Below are 18,639 nucleotides of genomic sequence, written 5' to 3'. Positions count from 1 at the left end.
AGCTGATGCAGAGGCCGAAGCTGACGCTAAGGCTGAACCATGGTCACCGCGTGGAGGCCCTATCTGGGGACGCGCAGCCGCTCCAGAAGCTGATGCAGAGGCCGAAGCTGACGCTAAGGCTGAACCATGGTCACCGCGTGGAGGCCCTATCTGGGGACGCGCTGCCGCTCCAGAAGCTGATGCCAAAGCAGAACCATGGTCACCGCGTGGAGGTCCTATCTGGGGACGCGATGCCGCTCCTGAAGCCGGGAAGGTCAAGGCTTGACTTGTATATTTGAAAGTTAACGATATGTTTAGAGCACTTTGACTTTTTTGAAATTTGATTTTGGGGAATTATAAGGACGTGATCTAATATGAAATGTAGTTTTGGCTTTGTGCAGTACTAGGTAAATAGAAGAATTTTGGAAATATGATCAAATGTAGATCTATGCAAATTATGGAATAAAATCAACACGTGCATGTCTTCTGGGTTCGTTTGGACTGTCAGAATATCCTGACCGGAACAGGCTGACGAGGATTACATATTTATATCGGCTCAGTATTGGCTAATACTGATAGGGTTTTGCCATACGAACGTGTGTTGGCTGAGGAAGTCCTTCTAGTCATCTCATCGTAACAATTTATTGACTATCTGGTCTTCTTTCTATCTAAGACGGTTTCTCTTAGCTCTGAATACTTAGCTCTTGCCGCAGGTAGAAAATACGTTTGAAAGCAATTCCTAGCACATAGTGCGACAGAAATAAAGTCTAGCCAAGTCAAGTTGTAGCTGACAAGTCCACAAGCGGAGCAGTCGCGTACATTCACGAACGAAACGGAAGACGGACAGCACGTGCGAGCAAAGTTACCGACAGCTTGCTATTAGACGAGAGCATTTCGAATAACACGCTCTGCGCAGCGCTACTCAGCATTATTGCTTGGTTGATCTTATACTGAGATGCTCACTACACCGAAAAATCTATTAACCTTATCATCCGAGTATCAACTCCTTAAGGGCCTTGACCAGGAAGATTATCTACACTCGGAGATCTGGATAAAAATGTCAGGAAATTGAAACCTTATCTATAGCCGAACTCTTTTTGGAAACCGAAAATCAAACAAGCTTTATCGTGGCATAATGACCTACAGCACGTGCGAGCCAGAACTGGCTGTAGATTGCCAAGCCTTAATCAAATCCTCGACAATTTGATCTGACTGCATTCTCATCAAGTCTGCCATTTTGACGAATAATCGCTTTCATTTTCCGAATCACTGCTTGCTAGTTGACATGACTGGCTGATCCGCCATGTCAGGCATGCATGCCTTCCGCTCTATTCACTCGACTTCTCGTTTACTGCAAGCTTAACATTCTCCGTGCGCTCGTTCTTGCGCGGCACCTGTGGCCTTGTATAATTTATTTTACTCTATTTAACTTGTAAACCTCATGTCCGGAATCTGCCGGACATGTCTGATTATGGTCATCTGTTCAGCTAATTTAATTCCCGCTTTGAATTCTGTTCCTATATCAAAACTATATATATCTACTTCATATCCTCCAAATCTTTTCCTCTTGCACTAGCGCCCTCTAGAATCTGTTTTAGAAGCTTATTTATACCGGAATTATGGTTGCTTTCTCAAAGTTTGTAACAGCACAGGGCTTGCTTCTCAGTGCTGGCTTGGTGGCATGCTCATCCATTGCCTCCCAGGCAACTAGCGATGGCCTCGCTGAAATCGAACACATCGTCTTGTTCATGCAGGAGAACCGAGCTTTTGATCACTACTACGGAACTATGGCTGGTGTTCGTGGATTCAAGGATCCAAACGTCAAGATCACTAACGGAAAGTCTGTCTGGTATCAGCCTGCATCTAGCAGCGAAGCCTCCTATCTTCTTCCATGGTATCTGGGCGGTTCGGATGATTCCTACGCTGAAAGTTCGCAATGCATGATTGCTGGCAGCAACGATTGGAAGCCTAACCATAACGCTTGGAACTTTGGTACCATTAATGGTAGGCTACTTTGCTAAAAATAAAAAAGCATATGAAAACTACACTGACCGTGTCTCACTTAACAAGGTTGGGTCACCAATAACACTGCTTATTCTTGGGGTCATTTCAAGCGCGATGACATTCCTACTCATTTTGGAATCGTTGAAGGATGGACGGTAGGCGACATGTATCAGGAGTCAGTCATTGGTAAGCTTTCGATTTGATCTCATAGAGGAATAGAATTAACTGCTTGTACCTAGGCCCTACTGATCCTAACCGTGTAACTTGGGTCTCTGGTACCATCAACATCGATGGCTCGGAGGGCGATGTTGAGGAGAATGGTGGACGTTTCATTGAGAATTATGAGACTGACGGTTGTGAGATTGGACCTACTGGCATCAAGTATGCTTGCTATCCTCTAAAATGGAAGACTGTTCCTGAGTATCTAGAGGAGGCTGGAATCTCCTGGTTTGTTTTTCAGGATGAGGACAACTTCGATGACAATCCGCTTGCCTTTTTCTCCAGTTATCAGGATGCCAGTGATGACACTTTCTACGCCGAGAAGGGTCTTGGATATGTTGGACTTGAATCGTTTTACGAGATGGCTGCCAACGGCACGCTTCCTCAAATATCTTATATCATTGGGCCTGCCGAGCTATCGGAGCATCCTCCATACCAGCCCAAAGATGGCGCCTGGCTTCAGCAACGCATTTTAGATGCGGTCACTAGCTCGCCCAAGTATAATAGCACTGTTCTGATCTATTCTTACGACGAGACTGGTGGCTGGGGAGACCATGTTTCTCCTGTTATATCTCCTAATGGAACTGCTGGCGAGTGGTTCACCAGTACGTCATATTTTTTTTTATCTCCTGGCTGACTTCAATCTCATCTATTTTACTTGCAGACCCTGAGACTCCCACCGACTACGTTCCTTCTGGACCCGGTTTCCGTGTTCCTTTTTATGTTGTTTCTCCCTGGACTCGTGGCGGCAACGTATTTACCGAGCCCTCAGACCATAACTCTCAGATTATGTTTCTTGAGCAATGGGCTAAGGCTATTGGCAAAGAGTTCACATCCGCTGAGATGAGCCCTTGGAGACGTTCTCATATGTCGAACCTCGTGAACATGTTTGACTTCTCTAATGTAGGCGACTACTGTAACTTTGACTGCTGCAATCCGATTCCTAACTAATTTATAGCCTGATTACTCTGTTCCTGAGATTGCGAACACCTCGTACCCGAGTCGTACCTCAACCGGAGGCTACGATGGCTACTCTCTGTGCATGACGAAGTATGCTAGTCTACCTTCTGCACGCCCTCCTGTACCGTACGGGGAACAAACCGCTTTAGACTCGCTCTATACCGAAGATGGTTACAAGCAAGTTCGTGGACAGTTGACTGAAGGTCGCCATCTTGTATTCACACAAGTTGCTAATGGCACGGAGTATGCGCTTGTCTCGCACTACGACTCTGTTTATCTTAAGAATTCAGAGGCTGCTGAAGACTATTCTTCTACCGTCGAGCGCTTTGTTCTTTACCAAGTTGGTGATGAGTTCTCTGATGAGTTCTACATCAAGTCGTACCATGACACCTACCTCCACTATTCTGGCGAATTTTACCCGACAAAAGCAGAGGCTTCGACTTTTATTATTAACTATGTCTCTAGCAAGGGTTATACTATTAAGTCGCTTGATCTCGGAGATAAGTACTTGTCTGTTCGAACTACAAAGTACTCCCCTACTTTCACCCCAGCCAAATCTTACTTCAACATCTTTTCTGTGACTTACTAAAAAACTGGACAAATGTGCTTGGAAATGTTCTGGAGGTTTAATTCTCTCATTTTGCACAAACTCTAAACTTTTATCTCTACATGTGTTAATAAACTAAAATATTATTCACGACATGCAAAAAAGACATGCCTTGCGAAATAGATCTCGAAATAGGCAATTATTATTAGTAGCCCACACGAATGCTGAATTCAACGTCGTCCACGTGATCGAACGCGTGCTCACGTGGTTTATTTCCACGAATGTAAAACAGATCTTTCTACCACTCTCCTCCTATACGCAAGTACACCCCTTTCTCTAGAACGCTACATACTCTATAACGTTACGTACTTTAGAACTTGTTCAATTGCCTACATAATCAATGTCTGCAACAACTTCAGCAAGCGGACGAAGTCGCCACTCGTCCGTTGAGTCTTCTACGCGCTCCACGCCATTTAAGCCTCCACCTCGCACGCCTTCGGCTAGTACTTCTGCTTCTTCTTTTCATACCCCAAATGCGAAACGGAAATTTTGGCTGCCGCCTCATTTGCGGCGTCGAATTCCAAATGCAGTGTCAAAATCTCGCCGTGAACGCGGGCGGGGAGCAATGTCTACGAAGCTAGACACAACCGAGTCTGTAATTTCAGGAGCCGAAAGTGAACAAGGCAATTATATACCGTACAATTTTTCAAACCCTTCAAACAGCCAAATGTATAGATTCCCTTTTCGTGTGCCTTCTCGTGCAGGGGCAGCCTCCGCGCGTCCTTATTCGGCCATGTCGAATGCGACATCTGTTTCGGGAGCACAGACTGTGCGAGTTATCTGCGCACTTACTCAGGGTCGCGGAGTATCGGCGACAATTGGACTGTGTTTTATTTCAATTGATACCGGAGAATGTATTTTAAGTGAAATTGTTGATACCCAGACATATGTGCGTACGGTCAACAAGATTGCTGTGTGCTCGCCGGTTGAAGTGCTCGTACCGTCAACTGTACTAGCTGATGCATCTTCTGAAGGCAATGCAAACACTTCTAGCAGAAAGGCAACAGCTAACGCTCATTCCTCGATATTTGTCAAGATTTTACAAGAGAACTTCCCAAGTTTGAAGATTACTGGGGTATCACGCAAGTTTTACAATGAAGCCGATGGAAAAGAGTATATCGATGAGCTAGCTTTCAAAGACGACGTGGATAGTATTCGGGTATTAACCTCTTCAAAGTATACCGGCATATCCTTTACTTATTAGAGCTATGAGCTAACTTGCGGTAGATATTATGCCGTTTGTGCCGCTGCTGCCGCAATTAAGTCAGACATCTATTTCGTTCTGCGCGTTCGAGCTCACCATGCTGACTTGTATCCAGGTATATTGACGTTAACCTCAATCTGAAATTTGCGCTACACAGTCTTCGTATTCGTTACGAAAGCAGTGAAGGTACGCACAGTAAATTTTTTATTTGATCAGTAGTTTCTAACATGAAGTTGCTAGGGTGCATGCTGATTGATCATAATACGGTTCGGCAGCTAGAATTGGTTCAAAATCTGACTGATCCCAAGTCTAAGCATTCTTTGCTCGGGATATTGGATAATACAGGCACTCCTATGGGAGCACGACTGCTACGCACTCAGATTCTGCAGCCCTTGACTGGTACTTTTACTCAGTTATAATCTTAGATTGAACATTTTAACAGCTATAACGTTAGATAAAAGAGTTATTGAGACCAGACATGCAGCTGTCGATGAGCTAACCCAGAATGAGGAGCTATTTTTTTCTTGCAGATCAGCATTAAAGCCGTTCCAAGACCTTGACCGGGTGCTCACTTCGGTATATTTGTGACTTTTTATTACAGTCAACTTGAATACTAACTTGCGTAGCTTGTGTCGATCTCTACCAAGCCTTCAATAAAGTTCTCAGAACAAAGAATCAATTCAATAATTCTCTTAAAGCAATCTGTCTCACTAATGCAGCATGTTCTTTCTGCACTGATATCTGTTCAATCACCGTTACTGATTTCCGTGCGGTCTCTCTGTAGCGATCTTGAAATACAATCTGTGAAGGAGCTGATTGATGCAAGTATTAACGAAGACTGTGTTTGGGCAAAGACACCTGTAGAGTTGCGCAATCAACGATGCTATGCCGTTAAGAAAGGTCGCAATGGCTTCCTTGATGTGGCGAGACAGACATACAAAGAAGCTACAGAAGATGTGATGGACGTTATTGCTCGGCTGAAAGAGGAATTTGAATTGCAAGATCTTGAGGTGAAATTTGAGATTGCTCGTGGATATTACATTCGAATACCTTTTGAGTCGCCTAATGGTGATGGGCAACGAGACAGACTACCAGAGACATTTGTCAATCAGGTATTGGTTAAGCATGAATTCATCGAGTGTAGCACTCTGGAAATTTTGAAGTTGAATGGCAAGCTGAACGATGCGCTAGCCGAGATCATGCTGATGTCCGAGCAGACTGTTGAAGTGCTGGTGGAAGAAATACGAGTACATGTACCTGCACTATACAGAGCAAGTGAGGGTATTGCGATACTAGACGCCTTGGTGTCGTTTGCACATGTGGCAACATCAAGTGAGAAAGGATACGTGAAGCCAATTATTATCGAGCAGAAACGGAGCCAGAGGGAAGATGACAGTATGACGGCGGGATCACTGGCGGAGACAGATTTTGCTGAAGATGAGGAAGATGGAGGAGCCGTGCTAGCTTTGAAAAACTCTCGACATCCAGTGAAGGAGCTAGTGATGGCGAAGAAAGGAATGCCGTTCATGGAAAATGATGTGTATGCCAGTTCGCAGACATCACGATTTCAAATAATCACAGGAAGTATGCTCCATTTTTGTCGAATTTAGTAGAAATTGAACTTACGATAGCTAATTAATGATAAAGCAAATATGTCAGGAAAATCTACTTACCTGCGTCAAGTTGCGTTATTATGTATTATGGCGCAAATAGGCTCTTTTGTGCCAGCCGAGCATGCCCAGTTCCCAATACTTCAAGCTTTACATGCACGCGTATCGGTCGACGAGGATACAGTAGCCCCGACGCCAGCCGAAGGTAGCAGCGAGAATATGGCAACAGGAATGTCGACGTTTGCGGTAGATATGGCCGAGGCCGCATTTATATTAGCGAACTCCAAGCCCAGGACGCTTATTTTGATCGACGAAATGGGTCGAGGATCATCTGTGCGCGACGGTCTAGCGATTACAACAGCAATTGCCGAGGCGTTGATAAACAAGGGCGCGATTGTGTTGTTTGCCACCCATTTTAAGGAAATTGCTGGTGTATTGGCAGGGAGAGGTGGAGTTGCGGAGCTGCACATGCGGGTCGAAGCTGAGGAAGAAGCAAGGGACGGAAGAAGCGAGAATTCGAGATTGAAGATGCTGTATAAGATAGCTAACGGCTGCGCGCTGCAGACTACACATTACGGACTAAGACTTGCTAGGATGCTACCATTTCCTCGGGAGATGACGGATCGAGCGGAGGAGATATCCAACTATCTGGAGGCCAAGGGCAGGCTGCCGACGAGCGATAGCGGAAACAAACGGTTGGAGGGCGGAGGAGTAAAGACACGGGTTGTGCAGAGACGGCGCGCGATGCTTGATTTACTGACGAGCTTGAAGGGAGTCTGGGGGTTTTGCGAAGAAAAGCTAGGAGAGCCAGAAGTTGGCGAAGAAGAAGCGAAAAACGCGGATGTTGTACTTGGGCGGTGGCTGCAGGATCTACAGGATAAGTTTGTGGTGAAGATGACAGAGTAAGCGGACTAAGGTTGACTTAATGTTTTTGCTGTACTTAATTTGTTGCTGCTATGAAATTTCGAAGCTGCTTGAAACCTGGATTGAGTTAGGATATGCGTCGCTCGTATCGGCAGGATCTTGAGAGCGCAGTACAAAGACTTAAAATAGTGCTAATCGGCACAGCAACAGCGGCCGTTCCTCGAGTCTGTTAAAATGAAACCTTGAAGTTTGTACATGGACCAGGCACGTGCAGGCACGGGACCTTGAGGCAGTACACGGTTTTTCGCAGAGGTATTTTGCTAAGGCGATACGCTCGCAAGCCTGTTGTCGTTAAGATAAAAGCGAACCATTAGCAGGCGGCTGCGAGGCCGACGGATGGGATAGGACGCAGTGGGCGAGTCAGCAGTCACTACAGGTGTAGAGCCTGGGAAGGCGTTAGTTTGCATTCACGACAAGCGAGCCGTCAAAGCCTGACATTCAAGGAAAATACCGAGCTCTAAGCCGCGACTATGCGGCGCATATGGCACAAATGAAATATACTTTTGGGCATAGCCCCGGCCTCCACTCAGCGCGTTGCATCTCGAGCTCGAGTCTTGTCTCTTTGCCTCTTTGCATTGTGCTTGCCGTACTCTCGTCCGCAATGCCGCAGTCTCCTCCTCCTGCGACTGCTCTTCCGAACTCATTTAGCTATAGCATCTACCCGGGTTCCGGCCTGTCAGCCTCGTCGCAGCCGAGTTCCGGCTCGCAGCCGCCTATGCTGTCCTACTACCAGCAGCAGCATCCCCCGGCGCAGACGCAGTACCAGCACCAGCTGTCCTCACCGAAGCAATACATCATGCACTCGGCTTCTCAGCAGCAGCCCTTTTCTCCACAGCACTCTTCGCCTCCGCCTCCGCAGACGCGGGCGCCGCAGTCGTATCTTCCTCAGTACTCATATGTCCCGCAGCAACCAGTGTTGTCGCGGCCACTCTACGACGATCCTAAAGAGCCATATATGTACACTCTCAAAGTCGTCCAACAGCCAATTCGTGCTCGCATGTGTGGTTTTGGCGATAAGGTAGGCTCTCAACTCTTTTCAGTCGGTGCTAATCTCCCGTCAACCTCTGTCTGATCAGCCTCTTTACTAACTATCTTCTATTATTACCAGGACCGTCGTCCCATTACACCTCCACCATGCATCCAGCTAATCATCACCGACAAAGCCACTGGCTGCGAAGCAGATATCGCTAAACTAGATGTATCATTTCTTGCGCTGACTGTCGAGCTCTGGTCGGTAGACGAGACTACAAATCTGTCGATCGTTTCCACCCTACCCCTCTCCAGCGGCGCAGCGGCCACCACCTCGTTCCCGCAGCAACAGACCTACCACAATATGTCTCCCTCTATGCCTTCTGTATCTGCTCAATCGCAAGCACAGCGCCAGAGTCAACGAACCCCGACTCCTACATTCGTTGCACCGCCAATCAAGAACCTTATCGGTAGCGTCGTAGCTACCGCTTTCAAACTGCATGATCCGCAAGGAAACCTTGGTGTCTGGTTTATTCTGCAGGATCTCTCGGTACGTACTGAAGGCGAATTCAAACTTAAGCTTTCTTTTGTAAATCTCGGGTCTCCTCTTGCTCTCCCGTCCGACGCAGCATCACGGCAAAACACAAATTCACCGCCAACCTCCTCGTCTCTTGCAAGCATGCAAGCAGCATCTCAATCACAAGATGTGACTATACATAATGGTCAACCTGTCATGGTAGTAAATACCGGTACAGCTAGCATTCAAGCCACATGTTTTTCGCAACCGTTTCGAGTCTACATTGCAAAGAAGTTTCCTGGAGTCATTGAGAGTACAGATTTGAGTAGGTGCTTTGCTATGCAAGGTATCAAGATTCCTATTCGCAAGGATCAAAAGAAAAGTGGAAGCAACTCAAACAGTGTTGGTGAATCAAAGAATTCATGATGATTTTTGAACTTTTTTGTGTTCTTTTCTTTGCTTTTCATTTTCTTTTTTTTCTTTTTTTTTTTTTTTTTTTGGTTTTTATATGGGGCCAATTTGTTTGGTTAGCGGAAAACTGGAGTTCACGACATGACTTTTCAAAATATTAGCGTTTGAGTAAATGATAGATATGTCATAGAGATATACAGCGTAATTGTAATTCTTTGTTTGGATTGATTGAGACTTTAATATACATATGCATATGAGAATGAATTATTACGTATACCTTCCCGTAAACTAGATTCACTTTCGTCTCCTACCAGCCGTTTTCTCCCAATTAAATCGATAAACCCAATAACCCATCCAATGCCATATACAGAATAAAAGAGCGTCTGCAGTCAGACCACAAGGGTCAATGATAATCAACCGTGAATTCAACACTATGTTACAATTTCCAAAATCAGTTAGTACAAATTGTCTATATCCATTTATTACACCAGCTGCAAAGACAGGTATTGGGCGTCGATAACGCAGATAAAAATGAAGTCAGTTTCTGTAATAAGCGTATCAGTTAATGTCATTAATGGAATATGATAAAAGCTATAAATTAGAGACTAAAATTTTTGAAAGAAAACAAAGCGGAGACAGCTTACGACTGTATTTCGATCATTAATAGGTCGCATGCATATATGGCACGGCATATTTTTGCCAATACACATCTGAGCTTCATTTCTGTCTCGCAATAGTTCAAGACGGTGACAGTCAGTGCATACCCAACCTGAAAGAAAAGAGATAGCGTTAGAATATATGAGCATCAATACTGGAAAAACAAGAAAATGAGCATACGACGCGAGACTGCGCACTCGCAACGGCCGCGTATAAGAGTTGGCCGACATAATAAGCACACACGACGTGAACGGGAGTCAAATGCGCTTAGCTGAGCTAAACCTGGTATACAGTACTATATTGCGATTTATCAGTGTCATGAATCATAAATCTATTTCCGTTGGGAAGCATACCAAACATATTTGCTTGTCACATCGTATACAGCGTCCTCTATCTGCGTCAGTTGCGATACGGCAGTTGTCGGTTGCAGTATCGCACTGAATTGTACTTTCAAGCAACTCCTGATAATATTGCTCAGAGTATGTCAGGGACTGATAGGCAAACTTGCAGAGCAGTCGCAATCTTGGCAAATCAGTGCGACCAAGATATCTCACGAGATTTGTCGCTATCGGCGGACAGGCTAGAATTTGCAGAAGCTGCACATATGACCGCTTGAGGACGTTGTCATCGCGCTCATCAGGTGATGACGACGTCGTATCAAGCAGTTCCAAGCGATTGCTTTTGTCTGGCAATGGCGATGCTAGAGGCGGAGTAGGTAGCGTTGAGGCGGACCAGAGCGAGAGGTCGCTCGCGATAGAGGAAGAAGCCGATGAGCTGTACCGGATGCGCGTATAGCTGCCGGATGCATCTGCGGGCTTTGCTACCTCCAACGAACGCGACTGCAGCTGCGACATGTCGCAGCAGTAAAATCCGAAAAAATGAGCTTTTGCAAGAGGACGGCAAGACTCAGCAAAGAGAATTCAATCGTATGCTGTATTAGGCATACGAACAGGTGCTGCACCGACTTAGGCTCGATTAGCTATAAACTCCCAACCGTCTCCCAATAAAGGCACGTGCTCAACCCTAAACGGCTATTGTCAGTCGTGCTGGCACTTACTTCGTAAGTGCTGAAAGATACTTAACATCCTTTCCCCAGATTGGTTACCCGCCAGTTAAATGAACTTGCCTCCTCGTCAGAAGTCCTTGGCACCTCCGCTGAAACAACGGGCTCTAGATCAAAATGGCACCTCGGACCTCGCTTGATTTAGATCTTCTTGGTCGCGATGATTCTGTAATCCTAGATCACATCCGCGATAGTACCGTCGCAGGTGTCGCGGGAAACGGGGAAGCAAATATTGAAACCGAATCACCGACCCGCAACCTCACGTCAGACTTTACACACTTTCGCGAGAAGCCCGTTACCTTTCTCAGAGACCTCGGCAAGCACATCGCTGGAACATCATATAGATCATATGATAACTATGTTGGAAGACAAATATATTACCATGGTTTCACCGCTGAAATGAAGGCTGCAGTTTTGCGCAATGCGCTACTACGCGAACGTATAGAGACGCTGGCCGATCGCAGCGTCAATGAATCTCCGGTGTGGAAGAATGCGACACCCGAGCAGCGAATGAAGAGGCGAGTTCAAGTTGTAAATTGGCTTGAAGAAGTAACTGCGAAGTTGGCACAGGAAATGATCTGCAAATTCGAACACAAGCGAATTGTTCGTGTCGCATACTACATTGTCATGCAGATTCTCGCGCGCTCGTACAACCAGGGTCTGCATGTCAACGCCGACGAGATTTCTAATTTGAAGAAGACAGCTGCTATGGCCGCTGCAAAAGGACAGAGTCTAGTGTTTTTGCCTTGTCATCGGTCGCATATTGACTACGTATGCATGCAAGCCATTTGCTTTCGCGTTGGCATATCTCTGCCGACAATTGTCGCAGGGGATAATCTGAACTTTGCAGCCATTGGCCCTGCATTGAATGTATGAAATCTCCTATCTCCTTTTTCTAATAGTCTCTGTAGTTGCTAATTTGCGAAGAATCTCGGTGCTATGTGGATGCGACGCTCGTTTGGTGATGACCAGTTATACAGTGCCCTGATCCAGGCTTATGTAGACACTCTGCTTTCCGGTGGCTATAATTTTGAATGCTTCATAGAAGGAGGTCGCTCTCGTCTTGGAAAACTTTTGCCTCCCAAGTTTGGTATTTTGAAATTTATCTTTGACACGGTGCTTTCGGGTCGCACCGAGGACTGCTGGATCGTTCCGGTTTCGACACAGTATGATCGTGTCATTGAAACAGAAAGCTACATCAGTGAATTATTAGGTCGACAAAAGTCAAAAGAAAATCTACGAGACTTTTTCAGCGCGCGGGAAGTACTGTCATTAAAGTTGGGGCGAGTCGATGTACGCTTTCACGAGCCCTGGAGTCTGAGAAAATATATTAGTAGTCAATTGGAAAGATATACGCCGAGTGGTGCTCCGATTCCTACATTTCTGCAAGCGGCAGAAAATGTTCAGTTGCGCACCCGTATTTTGCGTTCGCTTGGATATGAAGTTCTCTCTGACATCAATGAGGCTTCTGTAGTTATGCCGACGGCCTTAATCGGAACCGTTTTACTCACTCTCAGAGGAAGGGGTGTGGGACATTCAGAACTTATTCGTCGTATTGAATGGTTGTGCGTACGCATTCGCGAAAGAGGCGGTCGTGTGGCAGACTTTGGTGCTCTTACTACTGACCAAGTGGTGGATCGTGGCCTTGACGTACTCGGATCTCTTATAGGTATTTCTGGAAATGATGGAACACTACTTGAGCGCACTTATTTTGCTGCTGATAGATTCCAGCTTTCTTTTTACCGCAATATGGTAATGCATTTGTTTGTTTCTGATGCTATTGTGGCCGTTGCTATGTACACAAAGATCAAACAAGGAGGTGGACCGGCTATGCAGCGTGTTCCCATCAAGTACCTTTTTGACCAAGTTCAGTGGCTGTCGCATCTTTTAGCAGGAGAATTTGTTTATATTCAACAACCGGGTGGAATTAGAGCTAATTTCTGGGAGTCGATTCAAGTGCTACGTGATCAAGGAGTAATTGGAATTTCCGAAGACGGCTCAGTAGAACTGAGTATGCACGAACGTACTAGAGGTCGCGAGTTTTTTGACTTTTATTGTTTTTTGTTGTGGCCTTTCTGCGATGGATACTGGTTTGCTGCGGCTTCGTTGTTTATGCTCACTCCCGTGGAGGCTGATATTGCAGCGCATAGTTCGTCGGTTAATGAGCAAGACGAAACATTATGGGTTGCAGTTAATGAGTTTCTAGAAGTAGCACAACTTTTGGGGAAAACGGTTTACGCTCAGGGCGATTTGTCGTATTTTGAAGCAGTAAATAAGGAAGTTTTGCGGTCCGCATTCAACGAGTTTGAAGCTGAGGGAATCATTGTTGTACGTCGGTCAAAATCAGGGCGTACGCCTGCCATCATGTCCTTGTCTCCAGAATGGCTTCCGACTAGATTCTCTTCCGACTTTACAAGTCCCGTAGCTGGATCTGATGGTGGTGCATTTTCTCGGGCATCGCGGATAAAACCGCAAGGAATGCTTTGGGATTATGTGGAGCGCATCTCAGTTTTCAGGCGTGAAGGTAAAAACCGACGGGATTCTGCTAGTGTTAGTGTACGAGTTCTAGCATTAGCAGATGATGCGGGACGGCGATTGAAGCAAAGACGGGTGCAGAGTGTTGCCGAGGCAGCTAGGCCCGAGACGGACGCACTGGTTAGAGTCAGTAGAGGGCGACGAGATGTCAAGCTATGAACTAGGAATATAAACAGAATTAATGACATTATTATAAAGGGTCACAGATCTTTACAGCAGAGCATGTTATGCGGGGATCATGCCTTCTCTAAACTCATTTCCTGGTAATTCTTCTAATAACCTTTCTCCAAAATTTCTCTCAATTTTACATTGCTCCAACATCTCTTCGGTGACTATAGATCTGTCTAGCTGATCGACACCGATTGCAAACTGCATCATCATACCAGTGCGTAAATGCCACATTATATGGCAGTGAAAAGCCCAAAACCCTGGGTTATCAGCAATGAATCTGACTACCGCATGCCCAAGACGCGGAACAGTTATTGTATCTCTAGGTAACACGTTCTCTGTGCGGTAGCTATCTATATATTTAGGTTTCCATGGCCCTAATCCGGCACGGGCAGAGTGCGTTCGAAGAAGATACATGTCGTGCCCATGGAGATGGAAAGGATGGGCAGATTCATCAGGATTGTGGATTACCAACTCGATTACAGTCGGGCTGTTACGGTTCTTGGACATCTCCACTTGTGCTATTAATTGGTCTCCGCCCCACACAGGAGTATTCATCCTCCCACCGACAGTAGGAATAGCCAGCGTATCTCGCGCTGCATTCACAAATCCAAGCTGAACATGCAAATTCGGCGCCCCAATCGCAGGTTTAAATGAGGTGCGATTGATAAACCCGAACGGAGCCAAATTAACTCGCTCAAGTTTTAGCGTTTTGGTGTGTATCTCGATTCGCTCTGTCATCTCAGGTACTCTCTTTTCTGCATATAGACCGCCTGCAACTGGTTTCAATTGATCAGGGTCGAGGTCAATACATTGCTCTGGGATAAGAACATCATCCCAAGAAAGCGACGCAGACAGTTCATTGCTGGGCTGCAAAAATCTCTTTACGCGGCTGCTAAAGCTTGCTGGCTGTTTTGCATCAATCAGAGATACTCGAGCACGCACCTCTGGATCCAGAATCGGATTATGATAATTGAAGCAGTTTGTGTTCATCTCTGCCCGCATAGTCACAGTGCTTGGACTAGTATTTGATGCGGTAATTATGGCAGAATAGCGTTGGCCGGTCGCAATCGGAATATAATGAACATCTAGGGGTTCTGATTCATTGGTGTCGGATTCAATGACGGTTAGCAGGTGGCTGTCTAGTGAAAACACAAACTCTGCAAATGCAGCAGCATTGATGATTCTTAATCTATATCGCTTTCCACGCACCATGGTAAATTTATAGGGCCGAATGTCAGATTGTTTGTCGCAGTCTGCGGTAGAACGAATTCGTGGACATATATTCTCTGAGCCCCGGCCGTTAATAAGACCGTTCTCTGGCACAGGCTCATACCCAGCTGCCGATCTTGACAGATAATACGCGAGTCGCTGCTCGCCTGTTTGGTGGTAGTAGTCTTGAATGAATACAATTGCTTCATCATCATAATCTCTACCAAATTGGTATTGATCGTTGTTCGAGTCGTACACAATCATTGCGCCTGCCATTCCATCAATTCTCTGAGAGAACGAATGCGAATGCCACCAGAATGTACCTGACTGTTCTAAATCAAATTTATACGTAAAAGAATGACCTGGAGGTATACCACATTGAGTAACTCCCGGTACGCCGTCCATGGAGTTAGTCCCGTAATGACGAATTCCATGAAAATGAATTGATGTAGATTCATTAAGATTATTATTAACGTGGACTACTAAAGTGTCGCCTCTGTGTGCTCGGATTGTCGGGCCGGGCATCAAATTATTGACTTGGATATGAGACTTGACAGCTCCATCAGGATTTGAGGAGAGCACGCGCGAAATGATGAAATTGTATTCGCGGGTAGTTGGTATTTGAGCATTGACTAAACTAGCAAGTTCTGAATTATCGTTGACATGACATGCGGAGTTACAGGATGTATCAGGCTGATGCTTTGAATCTGATATTGTGTGGGTAGCAGAGAATAAAAACCCTAATGAAGCGATACTGAGGAGCAATATCAAGTAAACTAATACTTTTGTTTTCAAACTCCTAGACCGGAAAACCATTTTTAGCAGGCCTAGAATGCAGACAGTATTTTATAAAACATAAGAATGCAGGCGATAATTAGTGATCTTTACAAAAATAGAATAGAAAAATGATAAGTTTGCGGAAACGACGCGTGGAGTCGCAACTGATGCACGTGGGCAAATAATTGAAGCCAATATTCTGCACAGGTCCCAGATGGATCTTCATTAGTTAATAAGTAAATAGTGATTTCTTGAAAGTTTCTCATAGATTTACGACACGCAGTTCGAATGCTTATTGTTTATTTTATTCACCGCAATAGGAAGCACCTAAATTGAAAAATACATCATTTCTGAGAAGGCGGACGCGAAACACGTGAACCTGATTTGAATTCAGACTGCTAAATACCATCTTTGACAACCACACAATATCATTCTGTCTAAAAATACCCTCACACTTGATACCATTCACAATATCCCCTCAATACGCAACAACTACTCAATTTTTTTATTGAATCTCATTGTTATTGAATATGGACAAATTAGCACTGTTTCAGGTCTTGAGCATCTTGCTTGCATTCCCATATTACTTTTCTGCCTCATTTGTCGAATACCTTGTTGTTTTTACTGTCTCTCCCTCACTGGGTATCCTGATAGGTGGCTGGGAATCTTGCGTTAGAGGAGAAGATATTGGCAGGCTTATCTTTGCTCTTGCTCTGCTTCTTCTGCTATTCCTTGCTTTCTCGAGACAGCTAATTAGCTTCTTCAACAAGATGTTCTCTGTTTTTCAGACAAACCACCATCACAGCAGCTTTTCGAGTTCATTGTACAGCACATTATTATCTGCCACTGCAGCTGTGAGTGCTGCAGCTTTTATGCTGATTATGACTACTAGCTATTGCCTTGGTGTACTCACCGAACCATTCATTTATAGTGAGTGGTCCATCATTCTGCAGGATCTTTCTGAAACCAGTTCTTATCGCTGGCTGTTGATGATCATTTACAATCATCTATTCCAGTGTAATTTTACGCTGGCTACTCGCGTAAAAAGCTCTGCCTTCATGAAGCCGAGCTGGCATTTTTATGTTACTGCTGCGTGGATGATCTACTGCTTTATTATTCTACACGCAGTACTTTCTGTCCTGTTTCCAATATTCAAGGCCTTTTATTTATGGCTGCTTTATTTCTCTTGCAATAACTTCAATCTACGTGAGTAATTTCGATTTAATGAGGGAGCTGCAATATTCTAACCTCACCGATAATCAGCTACCTTCGTTCAGGACGAACAAATAATAAAGAGATTAGCAGTATTGCAAGGCAGATTAGATGATTCAGAAAAGAAAGTTACTGAATTGTCTAGTGTTCTTCAGATATGTTTACAGCAGATAGACTTGTCCTCCTCGCCTGTTTTTAAAACAGCGCCACAGAATACTCAAAGGACCGCTTTAAACAACGTTCACGTTATTCGAAAGATTCAGACAGATGGCTGTACAGAACCGATGTCTCGATCTTCTTACCCTCACCGTCATAATAATCATATGGCTTTTGCTGGCTCAGAATTATCGAAGTCTGTTTCTGTTAATTCCTCCGAACCGATGCCATTGAATGTAGCTAATGACATCACAATAGCCAATAATATGTCGAATAAGGCCTTGTCGACAGCTTATTCTATTCCAGACGAGTTAGAAATAAAAGATCAAATGTGGAATATTATGGAGTTGCATGACGCTCAACGGATTCACAAACTTTTTGAAAGCGATGATATACAATATGGCGAGACGGCACACGATCAGTCTACTGATAGCTGTAATTCATATACATCAGATTACCCAAGCTTTGAGAAGGTTTACAGATATCTTGTCTTAAATAGCAGGGATCTCGTTCCATTAACAACTACCAAAATATCGGATCAAACAGGAGAACCGTTAGGGTCTTGTTGCGATAATATACGTGATATGTCCGGTACAATACCTCAATTAGATATTGTCACCGATATCTCTGCCTTTGACTCTGCATCATCCCTAACTGAGATTTTTCAAGAACAAAGTTTGTTTACTTCCACATCACATGCGATTACTTATGATATGCTGCAATGCGGATCAACATCCTCAGGTGGTGGATATTTGGAATCAGTAACCTCGCTCTCAGAATATGACTCAGAGACGGAAACTACAACTGAAATTACAGCAGATTCCAAGAACTGGCTTCTTCAGCAGTTATCTGAAGAGCCGGATGGCTGGTTGATGGAAGTTTCTGCCGGAAGATTTCGATTTGGCTACCTTGGTAGAATGGTAGGTCTGAATCTTCTACCAGATTTTTGAGTTGAGCTTATGTGTATAATATAGGTTTATGATCGCTACAGTATAACAGATTATGAATCCACAGATGCAGAATATAGCGACGAGACCAAGAGAGCCGATATTCTGCAACCGCGGAAACCGCGGTGGTATCGAATGAAAGACGCGGCTCCTCTCGACGAAGCTGCGTTTCCATTGACCACGAAAATACCAATTGCTTCATACCATATTCCGAATGTAATTGCTAGTAGGTATTCGCAACGGGGGTGGCAGTGTGATCCTTATTATTTACCAAAACGCTCTTACATATATCGCTGGCGCCAGTGGTGCGCTATGGAAACAATTTGTGAGGAAGAAAATGAAGATGAGGACGATTATGGCAAGGACTGTGACGACTACTATCATGAATACGATGGTACTACTGGCCCATATCTTAACGATGCTGATGATAATGATGACTGTACATTATAACCCCCGCTTTTTTTCTTTTTCTTTTTTTTTTTTTTTTTTTTTTTTTTTTTTTTTGGTT

At 44.8% G+C, this 18,639-nt stretch overlaps 8 protein-coding genes across 8 annotated transcripts in view; 6 read left to right on the top strand and 2 right to left on the bottom strand.

Annotated features, from left to right (window-relative positions):
* V2V93DRAFT_393660 (uncharacterized protein) overlaps positions 1-413 on the top strand; it is a gene marked incomplete at its 5' end in the record, with an annotated part of 1,102 nt that extends 689 nt beyond the window's left edge. Inside the window, one exon of the mRNA XM_066912500.1 lies at positions 57-413. Coding sequence (XP_066768863.1) covers positions 57-265 — 209 coding nt within the window. The 3' untranslated portion in view covers positions 266-413. The remainder of the gene's footprint in view (positions 1-56) is intronic.
* Positions 414-1,160: 747 nt separating this feature from the next.
* Positions 1,161-3,869, top strand: V2V93DRAFT_363321 (phosphoesterase family-domain-containing protein). Its single transcript, XM_066908576.1, has 5 exons — positions 1,161-1,983; positions 2,050-2,169; positions 2,223-2,807; positions 2,867-3,105; positions 3,161-3,869. Exons 1-5 carry the CDS (start codon positions 1,599-1,601, stop codon positions 3,749-3,751), a joined length of 1,920 nt encoding a protein of 639 aa, XP_066768862.1. The 5' UTR covers positions 1,161-1,598; the 3' UTR covers positions 3,752-3,869.
* Positions 3,870-4,018: 149 nt separating this feature from the next.
* Positions 4,019-7,624, top strand: V2V93DRAFT_363314 (muts domain V-domain-containing protein). Its single transcript, XM_066908575.1, has 7 exons — positions 4,019-4,945; positions 4,997-5,032; positions 5,089-5,159; positions 5,214-5,372; positions 5,428-5,549; positions 5,600-6,557; positions 6,621-7,624. Exons 1-7 carry the CDS (start codon positions 4,110-4,112, stop codon positions 7,487-7,489), a joined length of 3,051 nt encoding a protein of 1,016 aa, XP_066768861.1. The 5' UTR covers positions 4,019-4,109; the 3' UTR covers positions 7,490-7,624.
* A 393-nt stretch (positions 7,625-8,017) lies between these two features.
* V2V93DRAFT_363307 (velvet factor-domain-containing protein) lies at positions 8,018-9,496 on the top strand. Its single transcript, XM_066908574.1, has 2 exons — positions 8,018-8,525; positions 8,616-9,496. Exons 1-2 carry the CDS (start codon positions 8,109-8,111, stop codon positions 9,417-9,419), a joined length of 1,221 nt encoding a protein of 406 aa, XP_066768860.1. The 5' UTR covers positions 8,018-8,108; the 3' UTR covers positions 9,420-9,496.
* A 114-nt stretch (positions 9,497-9,610) lies between these two features.
* Positions 9,611-11,005, bottom strand: V2V93DRAFT_363304 (uncharacterized protein). Its single transcript, XM_066908573.1, has 4 exons — positions 10,415-11,005; positions 10,242-10,356; positions 10,049-10,173; positions 9,611-9,948 (listed from the first exon to the last, which is right to left on the bottom strand). Exons 1-4 carry the CDS (start codon positions 10,913-10,915, stop codon positions 9,874-9,876), a joined length of 816 nt encoding a protein of 271 aa, XP_066768859.1. The 5' UTR covers positions 10,916-11,005; the 3' UTR covers positions 9,611-9,873.
* A 188-nt stretch (positions 11,006-11,193) lies between these two features.
* Positions 11,194-13,974, top strand: V2V93DRAFT_363302 (uncharacterized protein). The gene is made up of 2 exons (XM_066908572.1): positions 11,194-11,994; positions 12,052-13,974. The coding sequence occupies exons 1-2, from the start codon at positions 11,242-11,244 to the stop codon at positions 13,816-13,818; spliced, it is 2,520 nt and encodes an 839-aa protein (XP_066768858.1). The 5' UTR covers positions 11,194-11,241; the 3' UTR covers positions 13,819-13,974.
* Positions 13,843-16,105, bottom strand: V2V93DRAFT_363300 (Cupredoxin). The gene has a single exon (XM_066908571.1). It carries the CDS (start codon positions 15,853-15,855, stop codon positions 13,885-13,887), a length of 1,971 nt encoding a protein of 656 aa, XP_066768857.1. The 5' UTR covers positions 15,856-16,105; the 3' UTR covers positions 13,843-13,884.
* V2V93DRAFT_363299 (uncharacterized protein) lies at positions 15,974-18,621 on the top strand. The gene is made up of 3 exons (XM_066908570.1): positions 15,974-17,022; positions 17,080-18,104; positions 18,159-18,621. Exons 1-3 carry the CDS (start codon positions 16,347-16,349, stop codon positions 18,579-18,581), a joined length of 2,124 nt encoding a protein of 707 aa, XP_066768856.1. The 5' UTR covers positions 15,974-16,346; the 3' UTR covers positions 18,582-18,621.
* Positions 18,622-18,639: the final 18 nt, after the last annotated feature.

Source organism: Kockiozyma suomiensis (assembly GCF_038497685.1).
Source record: "Kockiozyma suomiensis strain NRRL Y-17356 unplaced genomic scaffold V2V93scaffold_1, whole genome shotgun sequence".
NCBI lineage: Eukaryota > Fungi > Ascomycota > Lipomycetes > Lipomycetales > Lipomycetaceae > Kockiozyma > Kockiozyma suomiensis.
Note: the sequence above shows the minus strand (reverse complement) of the source record. Positions and strands in the feature narration are given on the sequence as shown.

Excerpts from the sequence above, each read along its gene's own strand:
- V2V93DRAFT_363304 (XM_066908573.1), bottom strand. The coding sequence starts at position 10,915 with ATGTCGCAGCTGCAGTCGCGTTCGTTGGAGGTAGCAAAGCCCGCAGAT. Across the intron at positions 10,357-10,414 it reads GTGACAAGCAAATATGTTTG|TACTGTATACCAGGTTTAGC; the intron begins GTATGCTTCCCA and ends ATCGCAATATAG. Across the intron at positions 9,949-10,048 it reads TTAATGATCGAAATACAGTC|AAACTGACTTCATTTTTATC; the intron begins GTAAGCTGTCTC and ends CGCTTATTACAG.
- V2V93DRAFT_363307 (XM_066908574.1), top strand. The coding sequence starts at position 8,109 with ATGCCGCAGTCTCCTCCTCCTGCGACTGCTCTTCCGAACTCATTTAGC. Across the intron at positions 8,526-8,615 it reads TGTGTGGTTTTGGCGATAAG|GACCGTCGTCCCATTACACC; the intron begins GTAGGCTCTCAA and ends TATTATTACCAG.
- V2V93DRAFT_363299 (XM_066908570.1), top strand. The coding sequence starts at position 16,347 with ATGGACAAATTAGCACTGTTTCAGGTCTTGAGCATCTTGCTTGCATTC. Across the intron at positions 17,023-17,079 it reads TTGCAATAACTTCAATCTAC|CTACCTTCGTTCAGGACGAA; the intron begins GTGAGTAATTTC and ends ACCGATAATCAG. Across the intron at positions 18,105-18,158 it reads TTGGCTACCTTGGTAGAATG|GTTTATGATCGCTACAGTAT; the intron begins GTAGGTCTGAAT and ends TGTATAATATAG.
- V2V93DRAFT_363321 (XM_066908576.1), top strand. The coding sequence starts at position 1,599 with ATGGTTGCTTTCTCAAAGTTTGTAACAGCACAGGGCTTGCTTCTCAGT. Across the intron at positions 1,984-2,049 it reads GAACTTTGGTACCATTAATG|GTTGGGTCACCAATAACACT; the intron begins GTAGGCTACTTT and ends TCACTTAACAAG. Across the intron at positions 2,808-2,866 it reads TGCTGGCGAGTGGTTCACCA|ACCCTGAGACTCCCACCGAC; the intron begins GTACGTCATATT and ends TTTTACTTGCAG.
- V2V93DRAFT_363300 (XM_066908571.1), bottom strand. The coding sequence starts at position 15,855 with ATGGTTTTCCGGTCTAGGAGTTTGAAAACAAAAGTATTAGTTTACTTG.
- V2V93DRAFT_363314 (XM_066908575.1), top strand. The coding sequence starts at position 4,110 with ATGTCTGCAACAACTTCAGCAAGCGGACGAAGTCGCCACTCGTCCGTT. Across the intron at positions 4,946-4,996 it reads CGGGTATTAACCTCTTCAAA|ATATTATGCCGTTTGTGCCG; the intron begins GTATACCGGCAT and ends AACTTGCGGTAG. Across the intron at positions 5,550-5,599 it reads TTGACCGGGTGCTCACTTCG|CTTGTGTCGATCTCTACCAA; the intron begins GTATATTTGTGA and ends TAACTTGCGTAG.
- V2V93DRAFT_363302 (XM_066908572.1), top strand. The coding sequence starts at position 11,242 with ATGGCACCTCGGACCTCGCTTGATTTAGATCTTCTTGGTCGCGATGAT. Across the intron at positions 11,995-12,051 it reads CCATTGGCCCTGCATTGAAT|AATCTCGGTGCTATGTGGAT; the intron begins GTATGAAATCTC and ends TAATTTGCGAAG.